Here is a 20,386-nt window from a genome sequence, read left to right as displayed (position 1 = left end):
CAGTGCACTGGTTGGAACGAGAAAAACCCCAATCAGCTGAATGGATCCACCGATGTGGTTTGATCCTGCGACGCAAGCACCCCAAGCGAGCACTCAACCGACTGAGCTAAATCCCGCCCATTATCACAGTACAGTTCAAATGAACCGAACTGATACCGTATACGATTCAACACCTTTTAGTAGGAGATGCTCTGGGAATCCCTTAAGTATATATATACATTTTATTCTGTCTTTTCCATAAAAGTGACATCATTAGTTCATCTCGACCGACCGACCTGGCGTAAAAATAAAATACAAATAAAACAAATTCTGTCTTGTCCTGTGAACTGATCACATCAAAGATAGCTCATCACATTTTGGTTTAGCTCAAAGGTAATCTGTCGAGTGACATCAACCCATACACTGGGTAAGAAACGGAGTCCTTTCTTCTGTAGATTGAGTAGGTATGAGGCGTAGCCCAGTGGTAAAGCGCTCGCTTGATGCGCGGTCGGTTTGGGATCGATCCCTGTCAGTGGGCCATTTTGCGCTATTTCTCGCTCCAGCCAGTGCACCACGACTGGTATATCAAAGGCTATCCTGTCTATGGGATGATGCATATAACAGATCCCTTGCTGCTAATCGAAAAGAGTAGCACATGAAGTGGCAACAACAGGTTTCCTCTCAATATCTGATGCCATATAACCGTAAATAAAATGTGTTGAGTGCGTCGTTAAATAAAAAAAATTCTTCTTCTCTGTAGATTGACTTACTGATAACAAATCATCACAAACCATGTCTTTAAAATTATATCTTCAATATTTATTTTTGATCATAACCATACAATTACGAATTTTCAAATACAAGACAAACAAACACAAGACAAGTGATGTTTTATGTTTTAAAAATATACAAGAGGAAACATTGATGTAGTACTACATCTACCATATTAAAACAACAACAACAACAACGATGATTCAGTTCCAAAAATAGTGTAAATGCATTTTTAATGCTAAATTGTGCATGCATGTTGGTCAATTTAATATGTCAAAATTGTAAAACATTTTTGTTCTCCCTTCATCACCTATATTCATTGATTTTTATATGTAACAGTTAGTGTGTTCTTGTCTTTATTACAATTATGGGGCTGGATGTAACCCAGTGGTAAAGCACTCGCCTGATGTGCGGTCGGTCTAGGATCAATCCCCCAGTGGGCCCATTGGGTTATTTCTAGTTCCAGCCAGTGCACGATGACTGGTATATCAAAGGCCGTGATATGTGCTATACTGTCTATGGGATGGTGCATATAATTTCATTTCAACTTATTTTTGTGCTTATATCCAATTAAGACTGAAGCACGCTATCCTTGACACACACACCTCAGCTATCTGGTCTGTCTGTCCAGGACAGTGGGTTAGTGGTTAGTTGTTAGTGAGAGAGAAGAGGGTGTAGTGGTCTTACACCTACCTAAATGAGTCATTAAAACTCCCTCTGGGTGGGAGCCAGTACCTACCAGCCTTATGTCCAATGGTTTAAACACGACACCACCGGCCTCTATTGCTACTAATGGAAACAATGGGAGGGGGAAGTAACGGGTTTTCTCTCTAAGACTATATATCAGAATTACCAAATGTTTGATAGCTCTAGTGGTGTTGTTAAACAAAACAAACTTTATTATAAATGTTTTCCAAAAATGCTATTGTACCTGAATACCCTTTTTGTAAGGCGATAACAAATGCTCAGCCTTTCTTGACGTATTGCTTACATATCAATCCGTTCCATGACATTTGTGGCGAGTTCGGCAATCTGACTGAAATCATCTCTCCTGGGCCCCGTTCTATGAAGCGATCTTAGCCCTAAGATCAACTTAAGTGCATTGGGTAGCTATGCGCTTAAGGTAATCTTAGGGCTAAGATCGCTTCGTGGAACCGGGCCCTGGTCAGTAACTATTATTCAGTAGAACTGACTTCAGTCAGATTGTGTAACACGATGTGCACGTGTATAGTAGTCTATGTAAACAGAATATTATATCACATGAGTGGCCGTTAGACATGTATCTTACAACAATTTATTTTAAAAAGTATCTAACGAATGTTCATGGGAAGCTAGATCGTCCTCTTATATTACCCTTCACAGTCAAAGTGCTGGGCGCACATTAAGCCAATACTTTCTAGGTCCGTTCGGACTGACCCCGTCAAACTCTGACACAAATAGTGAACCTGTAACGATCGTCATAATCATACATGATTGTTGGTCTGGCAAAGTGCTGCCGCCTACCGAATCTCATGAAATTCAGGATTTTTCAACATGAAAAATATAAAGACATGTCATGTTTTTTGTTTGTTTGTTTTTTGTTTGTTTGTTTGTTTTTTTGGATTTGTTTTAGGGGAGGGCAATGTCGCATAGCCTAACACAGACGAGACACTACCTGGTCCATCGGTGTGAAGCCCAGTACACTTACGGGAACCATGTTTTAGAAATATTCTACACATATAACCTCATATGTGTTACAGTAATGTAATGTAAAAACGCCTTTTAATAGAGTACCCACGGGCAATCACAAAATGCTTCATGCCAAGGTCGTTTCTCGTAAAGGTTTATTTTCAGGAACTACAAGCCATGCTGAGAACAGGCCTTTGATGTGTATAATGATATAATTCCAATAAAAGCACTAGTTTGAAAAAAAAGACTAATAATGAACTAAATGCCTGTTTAAATGGTCTGGATCTACAGCATTTGTCTTACATCATCTCTTTAACGGCCAATAACATGCCGGTTAATTTAACAGCCAGCTGTTTTCTTTTTTTTTAAACTACCATATAAACAATCATCAGCAGTGTTACGAACTGAGGGTATGACATAATGACTGGGTTGTTAAGGAAAGTAAATGTTCTCATTAGGTAAATGTTCATCATTAAAAACTACTTCCAGGTGATTACAAATGAATTAATCTCTGTAACTTTGACTTTACGACATCACATTGGCCACAGAGGATGACCGTTTTATTGTATGGAGTCCAGCACGGCTCTCATCCAGATGGTCACGCCCACTGCTCCAGGGTCGGGTTGTGTGAGGAGGTCCGGGTTCACGTAACTGGCTCGTCCCGCACGTGCAGACATCTTCGCAGTTTCACATGCAGCCTTTTCTGCAGCCTATGGTTGGGCAAAATAAGAACAAGAGTGACGGGAAAACCCCAGCATGTAACAAGAACATGTACATCATAAACGTGCACACACACAAACAACACCGAATAACAAACATAACGTGTTGCTAAATTGTTATAATCATCTGTCAAATAAAGATCTTTTATAAAATACCAGTATGTTAATTCCAAAGTGTTAAATATAGAAGAAGAAGGAAAAATCAATCCTGGACCGACCAAAATCAGGCTACATGTTAAAAAAACAATTTATAGTTTTTTTTTTTTTTTTTTTTTACAAGTTTTATTACCAGCCCCTTGTTTACAATTAGAACAACACATGCCAAGGGTAAAACATGGGTTGTGTACATAAAAATAATAAAACAACATCATATAATACTTTAGGGTACTGGCTTGCAAATCCCACCTCACCACACCCCCACACCCTCTCTATCCCCGCCTCTCTCTCTCTCTCTCTCTCTCTCTCTCTCTCTCTCTCTCTCTCTCTCTCTCTCTCTCCATGTTAAATATTGACATTATGGATGTACATGTATTTTTTAAACAACCCCCAAAACAACCATATCAGTCACTGTGAAGTCACATTTCCAATTTGAAATGCTCACTTAACTTACCAAAAGAATTCTAAAATTAGTACAAATTATTTATAACTGAAAACCTTCACTGTTAAAAGTTGTGTATAACCACAAACATTCACTATTAAAAATAAACATCGTCTGGATTCCCCTTCGTGTGCTGTAACCTCACTGTGGTGCAGGGGTGTAAAATTCTCTTTGAGAATGGCCAATACAGCAAAAATTTAAGTTTTGAGTAAAATTCAGTATCCGTAAAATTCTGTCATATTTGTGTTTTTGCACAGTTCTTTACACTGTTTTTGTTTAAGTCTTGAATTTTTATATTGATGTTGATCATCACTTATTTATTTGCATTACCATAGTCTGACACCCAATAGCCGATGTATTTTTCGTGCTGGGGTGTCGTTAAACATTCATTCATTCATTCATTCATTCGTCTGTCTGGATTCTTTGTACCTAGATACAATTTATATAGACTAATAAATATATTGTTTTGATGTCTTGCCTACCTAGTATCCTATTCACATACACAATAACACACTAACTACATAATAACATCTATGTACACGTTATAAAGAGATACTCACCAAGACCGCCTCCCTGTATGCATCCACTGGTGACATGTTTTGTAATCTTTCAGAGAACGTCATACTGGCAGCATGCAGTGAATCCAGCTGCAGATATAAATAATTTAAACACTAAAATAAACAAGTTTTATTATTGTTTTACTATATTTTAGTAAACAAATGTTCATATCTTCTTAAAATGACCATTTATTATATAGAGACAAGCTATTCCACACAAGTAGTACATAAAATAATACAGAATTGATTGTTTTAATCTCGTTCCAGCCAGTGCACCACGACTGGTATATTAAAGGCCGTAGTATGTACTACCCTGTCTGTGGGATGGTGCATATAAAAGATCCCTTGTTGCTAATCGAATAGAGTAGCCCGTGTGGTCTTTAACCATATGTCTGACGCCATATAACCGTAAATACAATGTGTTGAGTGCGTCGTTAAATAAAACATTTCTTTCTTTCTTGATTGTTTTAACTACCAACGCAAATACTACATTTTAAAGTATTTACACAATGGTACTAAATACACATATACTAGACTAAAGAACGATCTAAAACGTACACTACTGACTGCAAGTTGGTGTCATGTCATGTCATAGGGTTTTACGTGCACATTCAGAACAAGCTGTTGTAGCGCACGCCTGTCGTGGGCACAAGAGCCGGCCTTGGCAGGAAAGATGGGGGGAGCGGAGAGGAGGGACCGCCTGCACTGGCAGGTGCAAGGGAGCACCAGCAGCCCGATCAAATCGGTAGCAGGCGGGTGGTGGTGGTGGTGGTGCTATGGAATTTGAATGGAGCAGTTAAATGCCAAAGAGAAAAGGGTGCGCAATTTTGATCGAGGGAATTTGGCGCAATTTTGAACGGTCGGTCGAAAGGTAAATGGCCGAGCTAATATAGGTTGGTGTTTATAAATGTTCTATTTATTACTAGTGAACTTACCATGGTTCTATCACCGGGTTCTGCTCCACCGTACCTGACAATTAAACATATATGTTATATTTTTTCATGTCGGTATATAGTGTTGTGGTATGGAATGTTAAGATTAATATCGCACAAATATTATTTTATAAGATTTAATAAAATAATTAAAACACATTCAGCTGATAGAAAATACTGATACTGAAAAAACATAAATTTAATATACTTTATTGCAATTTACATCTGGTTTATATTTATGAGATATTAAACGAGCTTCCATTTCGTATCATGTTTATGTCCCGAGTGAACTAAGTTTCAGTTATCACGAGCTTTAGCGAGTGACAATGAAAATTATTATACGAGGGACATACACATGATACGAAATGGTAGCGAGCTTAATATCCTATCGATTACCCATAATCGATCTTAATTTATATCACTCAACTCGTTTTGCTGACGTTCTTGTAACGTTGTAGTGCGCCAATTGATGACGTCATCGTGTATGTGACGTCCAAGTGTTACGTCCCACTTGGCGTTCTAGTAGGACGTACCACTTTGATATGAACCATATGGGTAATAATACAATTTTGTTATCAACATTCATTGTTTTCCAAGTAAAAACCGATTGTTAAACGAAATACCCCTCTTTATACTGCTAACTGCTGCTATAAAGCATGTCCATCTTCGACCTAAGGCAATCTACTTAGGAGTCTAATGTAAGCTGCATCACTAACACACCTCTTTAATATGTTGATGGCTTCCTTCAGAACTGTGTCCCACACTCTTGGAGACAAATCATCACAGAGACAACTTGCTGCCGCTGTGAACATCAAACCATACAGCTGAAAGCAAATACAGCCAAACCTGTTGTAAACAGCCACCAAATAAGCATCAAAAGATGCATTTTTAAAGACAAGTGAGGCAATAATAGGCGGTCTTTTAAGGCATGTAGTTGTTCAGTCACTTGAACTGGTTTCAATGACAAGTATCATGGATGATTAAAATATAAATAATAAAGTATGGTGATCTGTTACACAAAGATTGTGGATGGCCGTAAAGATGAGCAAAATAAGCATCTAGAATACCTTGACAATGGAATACTTCTCCTTACAGTGGATATTTAAAAGCAACAGCAAAACATGAACAAAATTATAGAATGACAACGGAATGGAACATCTCTGCATAAAGTAGATTCAAACTTAACAGCAAACGTTACGAACAGATTTGCTAGATAAGAAAACACACTGTGACTATTAAGCATACCGCGCCCGAAGCTCCACCCATGCAATTTTCAGCAGTGCTGGTCAGCATCAGCGCCAGACAACTGGGATTATTAACTGGCAGTCCTGGACTGTTCTTGGTTCCCAACAACTTCATAATTTCTGTTAGTTAAAGAAACAAAAACATTCTCTTTTAAACAAATACAATAGACAAACATAATATACCTAACTATAATATATTACATTGTCTGCTAACAATATCTAAACCGGTCTTAGTGATTAATTAATTAATTCATTGATTCATTCATTTGTTCGTTCATTCATTCATTCATTCGTTCATCCACCCATCCATTCATTTTAATTTAGTTTCTTGGGTACACCCAATTAAGGTTCAAACACGCTGACGTCGGCACATTCCTCGGCTATTTGACCATGCATCAAGGAATATATTCACTTGGTTGTAGCCGGTACTGAAATACTAACCCCGTACCATCGACGCCAGTAAATGTTATGTAATCAAACGAAGTCATACCACGAGCACCTCTAGCCAGGGTGCTTCCAGTATCACCATCTCCACCCTCCGTGTCCAGTGTGTTGAGTCTCGTCTCAGCTGATATCAGACTCTCACAGGCGTGCTTGAGGGCGTCATAGGTTCTACTAGCATCAGCTGCATTATTGATGAAAAAAAAAGAGTGATAACCATTTGAAACTAAAAGACGTGGATTTGTGTTAGAAAGAAATATTCCATTACTGCTTTAAATTACTGCCAATTTGAAAAGTAATTAAGAAAGAATTTAATCAAAAACAAGTATTAGGAAAGAACTAGTTCTAGGCTATAATGTCTTTAATGATATTGGTATCAAAATTAAAGACCAAAAACTGCGGTATGCTTTAGTTTTCATGAATATACATCTCAAATGAGATATACATCTACATAAACATACCCTCTCCGAAGCATCTGTTAGTTTTTGTAGTGGTATCTATTGCGATGTTCTCTACATCGGGTAGATCAAGTGGAGAAGGTGTCTTCCGATCACTGGATCCACGAGGAAGCATAGGTTTTGGCCAGTGTGGAACTTCTGTTGGAGCATCTGTTTAATGGAGGAAATATGAAATGGTACTGGGTGTAGCAGTAACCAAAATAATAAATTGAAATACACCTAACGTGCATTTTCTTCACATAAAGGAGGCAAAAAAACACAAAAACAATTGCAGCAAGACAAAAAAAAAAACGATTTCTGCAATGATGGTTTGTGACAAATACTGGGATGGTACAGTTGCCATGATACCCAATAGTCCTTGTGTTATGTTTCATCTTACCAAAACATTGTGCCAAGGTGTAGTATTGTATTCTAATGTTTCAACTTATCCAAGACATTGACAAAGAGTATTTCCATATTCTTGTGATTCATCTAGCCAAGAACCGTCTTGAGGCTCAGCAGCGGTTTTACATTTTTATTTTTCCTTTTACCATGAAATAATTTCTAAGGTTTTATTTAAAAAATAAAATATATCTTTCATCTTGCGAAGACATTGTCCCATTCTTGTTTCATTATATTTTCTCTCTCTTACCAAGGCACTGCTTCAGTATATCGTTGAGGTGCATGATCATAATGGAGACTCCGTGCATCTCTAAAGACGTCAGAATATGTCCCGAGTAAAAACGGTCCACCGAGACTCCTCGAGCGTCTGTTATGAAAATATACATTAACGTTAGTGGCTTAGTTTCGATGCTAAACATTCGAGTATAATTTTTTTAAAAGGTAATCAGGGTCTTAACAGATGAAGTAAATGGGGAAATTACCCCCTGAAAAATATGAAATGTTGCCCTTTTTATTTTAAAATGCCCTTTTGTCCAGCTGTCGAATACTATACTATTAGCGATCCTCGATTATTGGTTGTAGCATTTACTATAGTTTGACACCCATTAGCCGATGTATTTTTCGTGCTGGGGAATCGTTAAACATTCATGCATTCATTAATTCATTCATTCTTGGTTGTACTGCCTCCCCATGTAAAGTTTTGATCCATAACTAATTTATATTTCTATTGTTTAAATTTATGCATACTATGAGTATTTGTCTAGAAACGAAAATATATATTTTTTAAACTCACCTAGATACTGAATGATTTCTTTGGCTATAATATTCATTTCTAGAAGTGTCGTTCCACCAAGATTATTGAGAAAACATGCCACTTTATCACCTGAAATAATCACACGAAACACGTTCAATCAGTCCACGATAAAAAAAATCTTTAAATGTAATTCTACATTCAGTTACTCGGTGTGTTTTCTGTGGCTTCGGGGCAGGACTAACCCAATTTAATAAAGCGCGTGTTTGATGCTCGGCCAGTCTGGGAACGATCCCCGTCGGTGGACCGATTGGGCTATTTCTTGTTCCAGTCAGTGCACCACGACTTGTATATCAAAGGCCGTGGTATGTGCTATCCTGTCTGTGTGATTGTGTATATAAAAGTTCCCTTGATACTGTCACAATTACCAAATGTTTGATATTCAATAGCCGATGATTAATAAATCAATGTGCTCTAGTGCTGTCGTTAAACAAAACAAACTTTAACTCTCCTGTGGCTTCATGTTGAATTAGGCCACCTGTACAACTCCCGATATTTTAAAATAGGATACTACTAGTTTAACATTGGTATATGAGAATTGTAAAATGTTTTCACTACCAAATACGTTCACATCTTAATATTTTGATTTGATTCTTTAAAAGTATATGTCTCTAATTGACGTAGCCAGTGTTTTTATATTGGGTAGCACCCACATACTGTGAGTTATAGTGTGTGGTACCCCTAATATGGGCCACATTAGGTGGACCACACACTGTGAGTCGTGTTATGAGGACAGAAACAGGTGCCCACCCCTTATTAAGCCAGTGGTCTCTCTTACCAGACTCCACCCTTAGATGAGTACTAGTGGCTGGGCTGGTCATGTGGTCCAGCATTATCTTCACGGCTTCTTTAGCAGAAGTCACCTATAACAGGTTTGTATGAAAATGTATTATTAACAATAGAGTACAAGTGCAATATGAATTTATAAGATAACATTTTGACCGCACATCTGTGCTTGGTATAAATATGTATAAACACTCTCAATGTCTGGTGTTTCTTTACTATTACTGCTACAAACTGTTATTAATTGTCATTAACAGCTGAACAATCTTATATGAGTCCCGATCTGTTAGTATTAGATGGCAGTGGATAAATGTTTCTGGGACACACGTTGGAAAAAACAATGTGCAAGATTTGTAATATTAAACGTGTGGGAGATCGATTTGAAGACTTTTGATTGGTTACTCCGTGCTGATGACCCTGACGCCGAAGTAACATCGACCAATGAATTGAACACTAATGAAACTGATTGCGTTGTGACGCCGCTAATGCGCTGTAAATAAATTGTAGTTGGAAAACACTTTTACTTTTCTTTTAAACTATGTTTTTTGAAGATATGTAAAAAAAAAAAATAAAGAAGAAAAAAGTACTACAACGGACAACTCATAATTTAAAATCTATCCAGTCTGCTTTCACTTGTAAGGTACATTTTCGTATAAGACAACTCGTTGTAAGATGATAAATGTTATCCAACGGCCACTCATTCAGTATTCTCGCTATCTTCAAGTGGCAATATTATGTTATGCACCAGAATTCAGTTTAGCCGTAGTTAGCAGTGTCAAATGATAGCAAGTTGGTGACAATGATGGTAATAGTTTACATATGTCCTCTCCCCATGTCTTAGTTATTCCGTTGGAAGATGTCACTCAATTAATGAAATGTTACTACAGACTCTTCAGCTTGTTTTATGCTATTGACCAGAGGATAGTTAGAGGTAATTTGATGAGGAAATGTCACCTCTTCAAGAGTGCCTTGACATCAACCACAATTGGAAATGCAGAATAAAATCATTGCATGTCATAATAAAATATAGATAATCAAAACATAGATAATCATTGCATTCTTTATGACATGCGGTTATTACTGAAATACCAAATATGTATTCCCTATATGAAAAGTATATTTTTTTGGGAAAATTGGGTACTAAACTATCACCAGGTTAATACAAAAAATACAGGATATATAACGGTACATTTCTAATACATACTTTCATTCTTCTAACACCAGCCTCTCCGTGTGCTCCTGTAAATAACATAATTTTCGTTTCAAGTCTATTTATTTTCAACATTGGTTGAAGCACGCTTAACTGGTCACACACCTCAGCTATGTGGGCTGTCTGTTTAAGGCAGGGAATAAGAATTCACTGTTTATTGTTAATGAATATACATGTGTTTTATTATTTAAATAGTCTTATTGTTAATAATAAGAACTTCACTTGATTACTGACACTAGACAAGCAATGTATAAATGAAAACTACACTAATATTGCAGTATTATATGGTGTGGCTGTAGGCTATGCTCTGGAAAGTATCTACGATTTAACAGTTTATCAAGAGACTGTGTCTCTGCCACAGCCCATCAAAGTAGCCTGTCATCTTTTATTTTTAATATTATTAATTGCGTATATTTGTGTTGTATCCCTCTCCAAACGTTGGACCTTCAGCTAACAGTGTCTTCTTACCAAGTCCTAGTTCCATCTGACCTTCGCCAAGACTAAAAGTCGGACCGGACCCCGGTACGGAACACGCACTCAGACTGAGGCCGATAGTTCCTAAAAGAAAGAACATAGAATTAAAAATACACCATAATTTGAAATAACTTGCATTTATACACTACGGTATAAACGAACTGAATCTTTCAATAATATTAATTTACGTTCATATGTAAATTGCATAAATATATTACTGTCGTGATGTGTATACATTATAGACCATTATAGACAGTGCCTTGTAGGTTTTGTCTAATCCATTTGTTTTTCAAAACAATAAAATATCTTTCAATCAATATAATCGTAGAACATATTCACGTTATGTTAAGCTCAGACTGTCAACTGGCACAACAAATTTGGCCAACTCGACGGTTGCGTTGTAATTTTCTCAACTACCAACTTACGATGGGTGAAATCAGATTAACAACTAATGGGTCGTAGACAAACATCGAGTTGTAAAGCTACGATTACACCGGCCTTAAGACATCGTACGACCATTTCAGGTGTACGCGGACCATCAGGGGTGGGGGGGGGGAGTGAATCGTGCGTAATCGTGCGATTTTGCACGACGTCGCAACCATCGGGAGTCCTCGCACGACGTCTTGGCGGTTTTTGGTTATGTTATAAAAAACCTGGTTGCGATTCCCAGGATTTAGGGTATCATACAACGTCGCAGCTAATCGTACGATATTTTCACATGTTCTCACCTGGAAATATTAATTAAACTTCTCTCTGACCTTTTCAAAAACTGTGAACTACTGAAATGTGAATGGCAAACAATGTCGTATGACGGTCGACGACATCGTACGACATCACGTGGGATCGTAAGACATCGTATGACCGTCGTACGACATCGTACGCGGTCGCACAACCATCGCACGACAACTAAGATTGTAATACTGTAGCCGACTCGGGGACAATCATAGATATCTAAAATCTCACCCCATCGCAAGACGTCGTAGCTCTGTCTGACCAAGGCTTAAGAGCGCTCAGACAAGCAACTGGGCAATCGTAGAAGTCGTGACAACAGAAATATGGCAAACTTTGTCGTGGCAGTTGGTAGTCTGAAATTGGCAGTAATCTAATATATCGTATAATAATTATATTCTATAAGTATATATTGGTACTAAAGAAAAAACAAATAAAGAAACAATAAAATCAATCAATCAATGAGTAAATGAATGAACGGATTATTGAATGAATCAACGAACGAACGAATCAAGAAATGAATGAATGAATGAATGAATAAATACATAAATAAATAAACGAATGAATAAATGATTCAATGAATAAATTAACGATTGAATAAGCTACCAACAGAAGAGAAGAAAAAACAGAACAAGTACCCATGTTAGAGAGAGCATCTTTGGTTATGTTAACTATCTCCGCCAAAGTTCTACCTTCCTCTGCCAGGGCTCCAGCAATCTAGAAACAAAATATTTCAACATTCCAGTTTAAGAAGTCCTAGTTGTACAGTAATTAAACCATGGTTAAGATTGGATTCGAACTCCTGTACTGGATCCGAACTAAAATGAGATATAACGACTACATGCAGAGTGACATTTCCTTTTAGTTTAGAAGTGTTCTTTATCTAGATGATCTGAAAACTACGAAATATTGCACCAAAAGCCAAGGGGACATTTAATTTTCTCTTCTTTTTTTCAGGGGTGGGTAGGTGGGGGGGGGGGAGAAGAGGAGCAGGGAGCCTTCTACTTGCAACCCACCCCAGTTATTTCCAAAAGATTTTAATAATTTAATATTCAACCAAATCATTTTTGTGAAAATGCATCCAAAATGACCCAGACTAATTTTGTTTAAGCATTTTATATTACCGTCAGTTGGCTTGAGATTGACCAAAAAAGTTTGTTTTGTTTAACGACACCACTAGAGCACATTGATTTATTAATCATCGACTACTGAATGTCAAACATTTAGTAAGTTTGACATACAGTCTTAGAGAGGAAATCCGCTACATGTTTGTATTAGTAGCAAGGCATCTTTTATATGCACCATCCCACAAACAGGATAGCATATACCACGGCCTTTGAAAATTAACCTGAAAACAAAAACCTATATTAAAAGCATATTTTAGTAACAGAATGTTTCCAGTACCTTGCTGATTGCTACTTGACCCACAAGTGCCCTCCTCCCAGCAGTGTTTACGTGTGATGTCAGAGCACAATCCTCTGCCACCGTGACCATCTCAATTTTAATACCTTCCTGTCTGGCCTTCTCAAACGCCAGTCCGAAGTTTAGTCTGTCTCCAGTATAGTTAGCGACAAGCAACAGACAACCTCCTGAAAAGTGTACATGTTACATTGTGTGCAAATGCGTAAATCCATCCATCCATACATCCGCCCATCCATCCGTCCTTCCGTCCGTCCGTCCGCCCACCCGTCTGCAATCAACCAGCAAGCCAACAGCCAGGATGTCTTCTACCCATCCAACCAATACAAGTTCACCCTCCAAACCCCCCCCCCCCCCCAAACAAACCAAAAAACAAACAAAACAATAACAAAAGAAAAAGACCCCCACCCAAAACAAAACCCAAACAAACAACAAATAAACAAACACAAACCAACCACAAATACACATATACAAAACACCCCCCTTAAAAAACACCTACAACAACAACAAACAAACAAAAAACCCAAAACAAAACAAACCCCCAGTAATCTATACTCACCCAAACTGACTAAAATAAAATCAACAAAATATCTAACGATACCAAAATTCGTGATCTATCAAAGACTATAATCTCTGAATATTACATACATCAAACAGACAATCATTATATTTTCTTTACTTAATCTAGGAAGTAGTTATATTTTAAATCAATTTACCTGTGTTGTTTTTGGCAACCGCCCTGATTGCTGGTAGTATTTCTTGGGGCGGGGGTGATGCAAATACCGATCCGCAAACACATGCCGTCAACATGCCTTTTCCAACAAAGCCTGAAAATTTCAAACACGAATATTAAAAACGCATACTATTATCATACAAGTTACCAATGATGTCTGTACCTTTTCAAGACTAAAGTAAAGTTTGTTTTATTTAACGACGCCACTAGAGCACATTGATTTTTTATCTTATCATCGGCTATTGGACGTCAAAAATATGGTCATTCTGACACTGTTTTTTAGAGGACACCCGCTGTCGCCACGCAGGCTACTCTTTTATGACAGGCAGCAAGGGATCTTTTATTTGCGCTTCCCACAGGCAGGATAACACAAACCATGGCCTTTGTTGAACCAGTTATGGATCACTGGTCGGTGCAAGTGGTTTACACCTACCCATTGAGCCTTGCGGAGCACTCATTCAGGGTTTGGAGTCGGTATCTGGATTAAAAATCCCATGCCTCGACTGGGATCCGAACCCAGTACCTACCAGCCTGTAGACCGATGGCTTAACCACGATGCCACCGAGGCCGGTTTTTCAAGACTACAATAAGTGAAAGAAATGTTTAAATCACTTGCTCACATTATACCTAGTCTCATACACATATGCAGGCACGGCGGAAATAAATATACATTGGGTGGGGGTGGGGTGGGGTGGGGGTGGGGGTGGGGGTTAGAGGCTGACTGAGATCAGGGTGCAAAACAAAGTTTCTAGGGGGTTTCTAGATGTCCCGAAATTGCAATTTTCTGCATTCTACAGGTAAAATTCACCTCTACCAATAATATTTTTGATTCAGAATTATTGGAGGGGCTAGAGGCCCCCCAGCCCCCCTGCATGATATGTAACCCGTGGAGTGTGGTGGCCTTACAAATACCCTTGTCCACCGTGTATATAGCCAGTTCTATGTTAGGTGACAAATATGGCGGCTTCCATTGCCATTGAATTTATGGAATTTTTCTTTGTACACAATATTTATCACGATGAGTATACGGTAGTCGACTTGACCTGCGCACAAAACGATATCTGCGAAGAGCGGCATCACTTCTTTTATGTCTTTTTTACCCCAAAAAATAGATGTAAAAATGAAAAGGTGAACTTGTGCACTATTGTAATTTTTCCACAAAGAATGGACATAACCAATTCAGGTGATCAAAATTCAAAAAGTGTTGTTTTTGAAATAGTGTATTTTTTATAAATGTTGCCAGTTCTTCATATCCAAGGGTATAAAAGTTTTGTTTTATTTTGTTTAATGACACCACTAGAGCACATTGATTTTTATTTAATCATCGGCTAATGGATGTCAAACATTTAGTAATTCTTACATGTAGTCTACAGGAAACCCACATTTTTTCATTAGCAACAAGGTATGTTTTACATGCACTTTCCCTACAGACAGGACAGCACATACGACAGACTTTGATATAGACGACCAGTCAATATTTCGTTTGTACTCCCAGCCTACAAAAGGTTTGTTTTGTTTAACTTATTAATTAATCATCGACTATTGGATGTAAAACATTTGATAATTCTGGCTCGTAGTCATCAGAGGAAAGACGCTACATTTTTTTATTTTCAGCAAGAGATCGTTAATATGCACTTTCCCATAGACAGCAGGCACGGATGCAGGATTTCTGAAGTGGTGGTGGTGGTGGTGGTGGTGGGGGGGGGGGGGGGTCGGGTCCAAATGTGATGACTCATTTCTCCTTTTACAGCTGAACACATCATGCTCGAATTTACAAAAAAGAGAGGAGGGTCCGGACCCTGGACCCCCTGGATCCGCTACTGGACAGGAAAGCACATACCACGGCATTTGACCAGTTGTGGTGCACTGGTTGGAACTAAAAAAAACCCAGTCAGTTGAATGGATCTACTATGAGGTGTTTCGATCCTGCGACTCAACCGACTAAGCTAAATCCCCAGCCTACTTAAAGAATACATTTAAATGTTGGCTTTATTTGCAGTTAACCCTCTCCAGCTTCTTTTTATTATACACCCTCAAAAACAACATTCCTGCAGATCCAGTATGCATAACAACATAATTTCAATCTCTCCTCCTATGTAGGCGCGCGTGTAGGAATTTAAAAAAAAGGGGGTGGGTGGGTCTAGATTGTGGCGAGCGAAGTTTATGGGACGGTTGAATCATTCTCTCCTGGAAAATAAATTGAAAATTCTTTTGGCAGAGGAAGCGTGGGGTTCGACCCCCGAATCCCCCTTGCACTCGCGCCTACTATGTGATAATTCATGACCCCTCCCCGTTTATTCATGCGTGTCTGTTATGATAACAAGATAAAATCACCCGTGTGCATCGGTTCGTGTCCGGATCCTCCCCCGAAAACCACGGCGACCTTCCCTGTCGTGACGTACTCCTGGACGTCAGCCCGAATCACAACACGGTGACCTCTCAACAGCCTAACCCCGGGGTTCACCGCCACATAGCCTTCTAACATGTCGTCGACGCACCTCTCCACAGAGTTAATCAGTTTCCTTACAGGAACATCAGCCATAACCACGGCAGTCCGAGTTGTCAACCAAGCTTAATTTATTATGTGAAAACAGTTACTATAGTAGTTACATACGACGGCCAGTACGGTATTGATCTCGCAATGAAACCGAGTGTAGGCTACAAATCGTTAGTGCAAGTCGCATGGTAAGAACGGCCCTTCGATGACCCTTGTATCATATCAGGAGTATGATCACGTGCACCGTAATGCAGGAGAAAGATTATAGCGCAGGCGGGGCGCAGCGTAGGGTCGGCAGTACGTAAATTGACATTTTGCTAAAGTCATTGAGTTTCAACTTTGGACTTAGTTTTATGTAGGAAAGTGCCCATACCATTGTAACATCTGATTTTATTGCCATTGCAAAATATCACAGTTTGCTGTCATTGTAACATATCAGTTTGCTGTCATTATAACATATGATAGTTTGCTACCATTGTAACATATCAGTTTGCTGCCATGGTAACATATGAGAGTTTGCTGTCATTGTAATATATCAGAGTTTATTGACATCATAACATATCTGAGTTTGCTGTCATTGTATCATATCAGAGTTTGCTGCCATTGTATCACATCAGTTTGCTGTCATTGTATCATATCAGTTTGCTGTCACTGTATCACATCAGTTTGCTGTCATTGTATCACATCAGTTTGCTGTCACTGTATCATATCAGTTTGCTGTCACTGTATCACATCAGTTTGCTGTCATTGTATCACATCAGTTTGCTGTCATTGTATCATATCAGTTTGCTGTCACTGTATCACATCAGTTTGCTGTCATTGTATCACATCAGTTTGCTGTCATTGTATCACATCAGTTTGCTGTCATTGTATCATATCAATTTGCTGTCACTGTATCACATCAGTTTGCTGTCATTGTATCACATCAGTTTGCTGTCATTGTATCATATCAGTTTGCTGTCATTGTAACACGTCAGAGTTTGCTGTCATTGTAACACGTCAGAGTTTGCTGTCATAGTAACACGTCAGAGTTTGCTGTCATAGTAACATATCAGCGTTTGCTGTCATTGTAACATATCACAGTTTGCTGTCATTGTATCACATCAGTTTGCTGTCATTGTATCACATCAGTTTGCTGTCATTGTATCACATCAGTTTGCTGTCACTGTATCACATCAGTTTTCTGTCACTGTATCACATCAGTTTTCTGTCATTGTATCACATCAGTTTGCTGTCATTGTAACATATCACAGTTTGCTGTCATTGTATCACATCAGTTTGCTGTCATTGTATCACATCAGTTTGCTGTCATTGTATCACATCAGTTTGCTGCCATTGTATCATATCAGTTTGCTGTCATTGTAACATATGATAGTTTGCTGCCATTGTAACATATTAGTTTGCTGCCATGGTAACATATGAGAGTTTGCTGTCATTGTATCATATCAGAGTTTGCTGCCATTGTAACACGTCAGAGTTTGCTGTCATTGTAACACATCAGTTTGCTGTCTTTGTAAGATATTCGAGGTTTCTGTCATTGTAACATATCAGTTTACTGTCATTGTAACATACCAGAGTTTGCTGTCATTGTAACATATCAGAGTTTGCCGTCATTGTAACATATCAGAGTTTGCTGCCATATAACATAGAGTTTGCTGTCATTGTATCATATCAGTTTGCTGTCATTGTAACATATCAGTTTGCTGTCATTGTAACATGTCAGAGTTTGCTGCCATTGTAACACGTCAGAGTTTGCTGTCATTGTAACATATCAGTTTGCTATTTTTGTAAGATATTCGAGTTTTCTGTCATTGTAACATATCAGAGTTTACTGTCATTGTAACATAACAGAGTCTGCTGTCATTGTAACATACCAGAGTTTGCTGTCATTGTAACATATCAGACTTTGCGGTCATTGTAACATATCAGAGTTTGCTGCCATATAACATAGAGTTTGCTGTCATTGTATCATATCAGTTTGCTGTCATTGTAACATATCAGTTTACTGTCATTGTAACATACCAGAGTTTGCTGTCATTGTAACATATCAGAGTTTGCTGTCATTGTAACATATCAGAGTTTGCTGCCATATAACATAGAGTTTGCTGTCATTGTATCATATCAGTTTGCTGTCATTGTAACATATCAGTTTACTGTCATTGTAACATACCAGAGTTTGCTGTCATTGTAACATATCAGAGTTTGCTGTCATTGTAACATATCAGAGTTTGCTGCCATATAACATAGAGTTTGCTGTCATTGTATCATATCAGTTTGCTGTCATTGTAACATATCAGTTTGCTGTCATTGTAACATGTCAGAGTTTGCTGCCATTGTAACACGTCAGAGTATGCTGTCATTGTAACATATCAGTTTGCTGTTTTTGTAAGATATTAGAGTTTTCTGTCATTGTAACATATCAGTTTACTGTCATTGTAACATACCAGAGTCTGCTATCATTGTAACATACCAGAGTTTGCTGTCATTGAAACATATCAGAGTTTGCTGTCATTGTAACATATCAGAGTTTGCTGCCATATAACATAGAGTTTGCTGTCATTGTATCACATCAGTTTGCTGTCATTGTAACATGTCAGAGTTTGCTGTCATTGTAATACGTCAGAGTTTGCTGTCATTGTAATACGTCAGAGTTTGCTGTCACAGTAACATATCAGTGTTTGCTGTCATTTAACATATCACAGTTTGCTGTCATTGTATCACATCAGTTTCCTGTCATTGTATCATATCAGTTTGCTGTCATTGTATCATATCAGTTTGCTGTCATTGTAACATATCAGAGTTTGCTGTCATTGTAACATATCAGTTTGCTGTCATTGTTAATATACTCTTCAAAAAAAGAAATGCAAAAGGGTACAAATGGGTTATAACTCCGATTTTATGTTTCCTACCGGTTCATGCTTTGTGAATATAAGGTCATTGCATGTCCCAAACACATTCCCACGGTTACATTCGATAAAACGCAGCTACTGTACAATAAAGTTCCAAAATGTGAATATTCGCAAAAACGCAGCCACGTGCAAACCATGTCACCACTGCACGTGCGTTGTCTACACGTGCAACATGAACACCGACAGTATAAAAGTGCAGGGTGTTCGCTTGCCTGGCCTCTGTATCTGGCCGACAGTTGACAATCCAGGACATGCCACGTCTCAGTGAACCGCAGAGAAACAATGCCATCGGCCGACTAGACGCAGGCGAATCCAGAACGGCCGTTGCCAGGGCATTCCATGTGTCCCCAAGCACCATCTCCAGACTGTGAGACCGTTACCAGCAACATGGATCAACACGTGACCTCCCTAGATCCGGTCGACCACGGGTCACTACCCCCGGGCAGGACCGCTACATCTGGGTACGCCACCTTCGGGAACGATTGACTACTGCCACCTCCACAGCCGCAGCAATACCAGGTTTGCGCAGGATATCCGACTAGACCGTACGGAACCGCCTACGTGAGGTAGGAATTCATGCCAGACGTCCAGTTCGAGGTGTCATCTTAACACCACAACACCGTCGACTCCAACTGCAGTGGTGCCAGATTCATCGACAATGGCCTCAACTGCGATGGAGACAGGTGTGGTTCAGTGACGAGTCCCGATTTCTGCTCCGACGTCATGATGGAAGATGTCGCGTGTATAGGCGTCGTGGTGAACGTTATGCGGCAAACTGCGTGCAGGAAGTGGACAGATTCGGCAGGGGTAGTGTCATGGTGTGGGCAGCCATCTCACACACTGGCAGAACTGACCTGGTCCACGTGCAGGGCAACCTGAATGCACAGGGCTACATTGACCAGATCCTCCGGCCACACATCGTTCCAGTTATGGCCAACGCCAACGCAGTGTTCCAACATGACAACGCCAGGCCTCACACAGCACATCTCACAACGGCTTTCCTACAGAACAACAACATTAATGTCCTTCCTTGGCCATCGATATCACCGGATTTGAACCCAATTGAGCATCTA

General features: G+C 39.0%; 1 protein-coding gene across 1 annotated transcript; it reads right to left on the bottom strand.

Moving 5' to 3' along the window:
- Positions 1-1,563: 1,563 nt before the first annotated feature.
- LOC121372401 (triokinase/FMN cyclase-like) lies at positions 1,564-16,407 on the bottom strand. The gene is made up of 16 exons (XM_041498707.1): positions 16,242-16,407; positions 13,891-14,001; positions 13,160-13,344; positions 12,394-12,472; positions 11,021-11,110; positions 10,547-10,581; positions 9,338-9,422; positions 8,542-8,631; positions 7,999-8,115; positions 7,371-7,517; positions 6,959-7,093; positions 6,470-6,588; positions 5,945-6,048; positions 5,228-5,261; positions 4,296-4,382; positions 1,564-3,128 (listed from the first exon to the last, which is right to left on the bottom strand). Exons 1-16 carry the CDS (start codon positions 16,390-16,392, stop codon positions 2,979-2,981), a joined length of 1,719 nt encoding a protein of 572 aa, XP_041354641.1. The 5' UTR covers positions 16,393-16,407; the 3' UTR covers positions 1,564-2,978.
- Positions 16,408-20,386: the final 3,979 nt, after the last annotated feature.

Source organism: Gigantopelta aegis, chromosome 4, assembly GCF_016097555.1.
Source record: "Gigantopelta aegis isolate Gae_Host chromosome 4, Gae_host_genome, whole genome shotgun sequence".
NCBI classification, from domain to species: Eukaryota; Metazoa; Mollusca; class Gastropoda; order Neomphalida; family Peltospiridae; genus Gigantopelta; species Gigantopelta aegis.
This window is presented reverse-complemented; position numbering and strand designations above follow the sequence as displayed.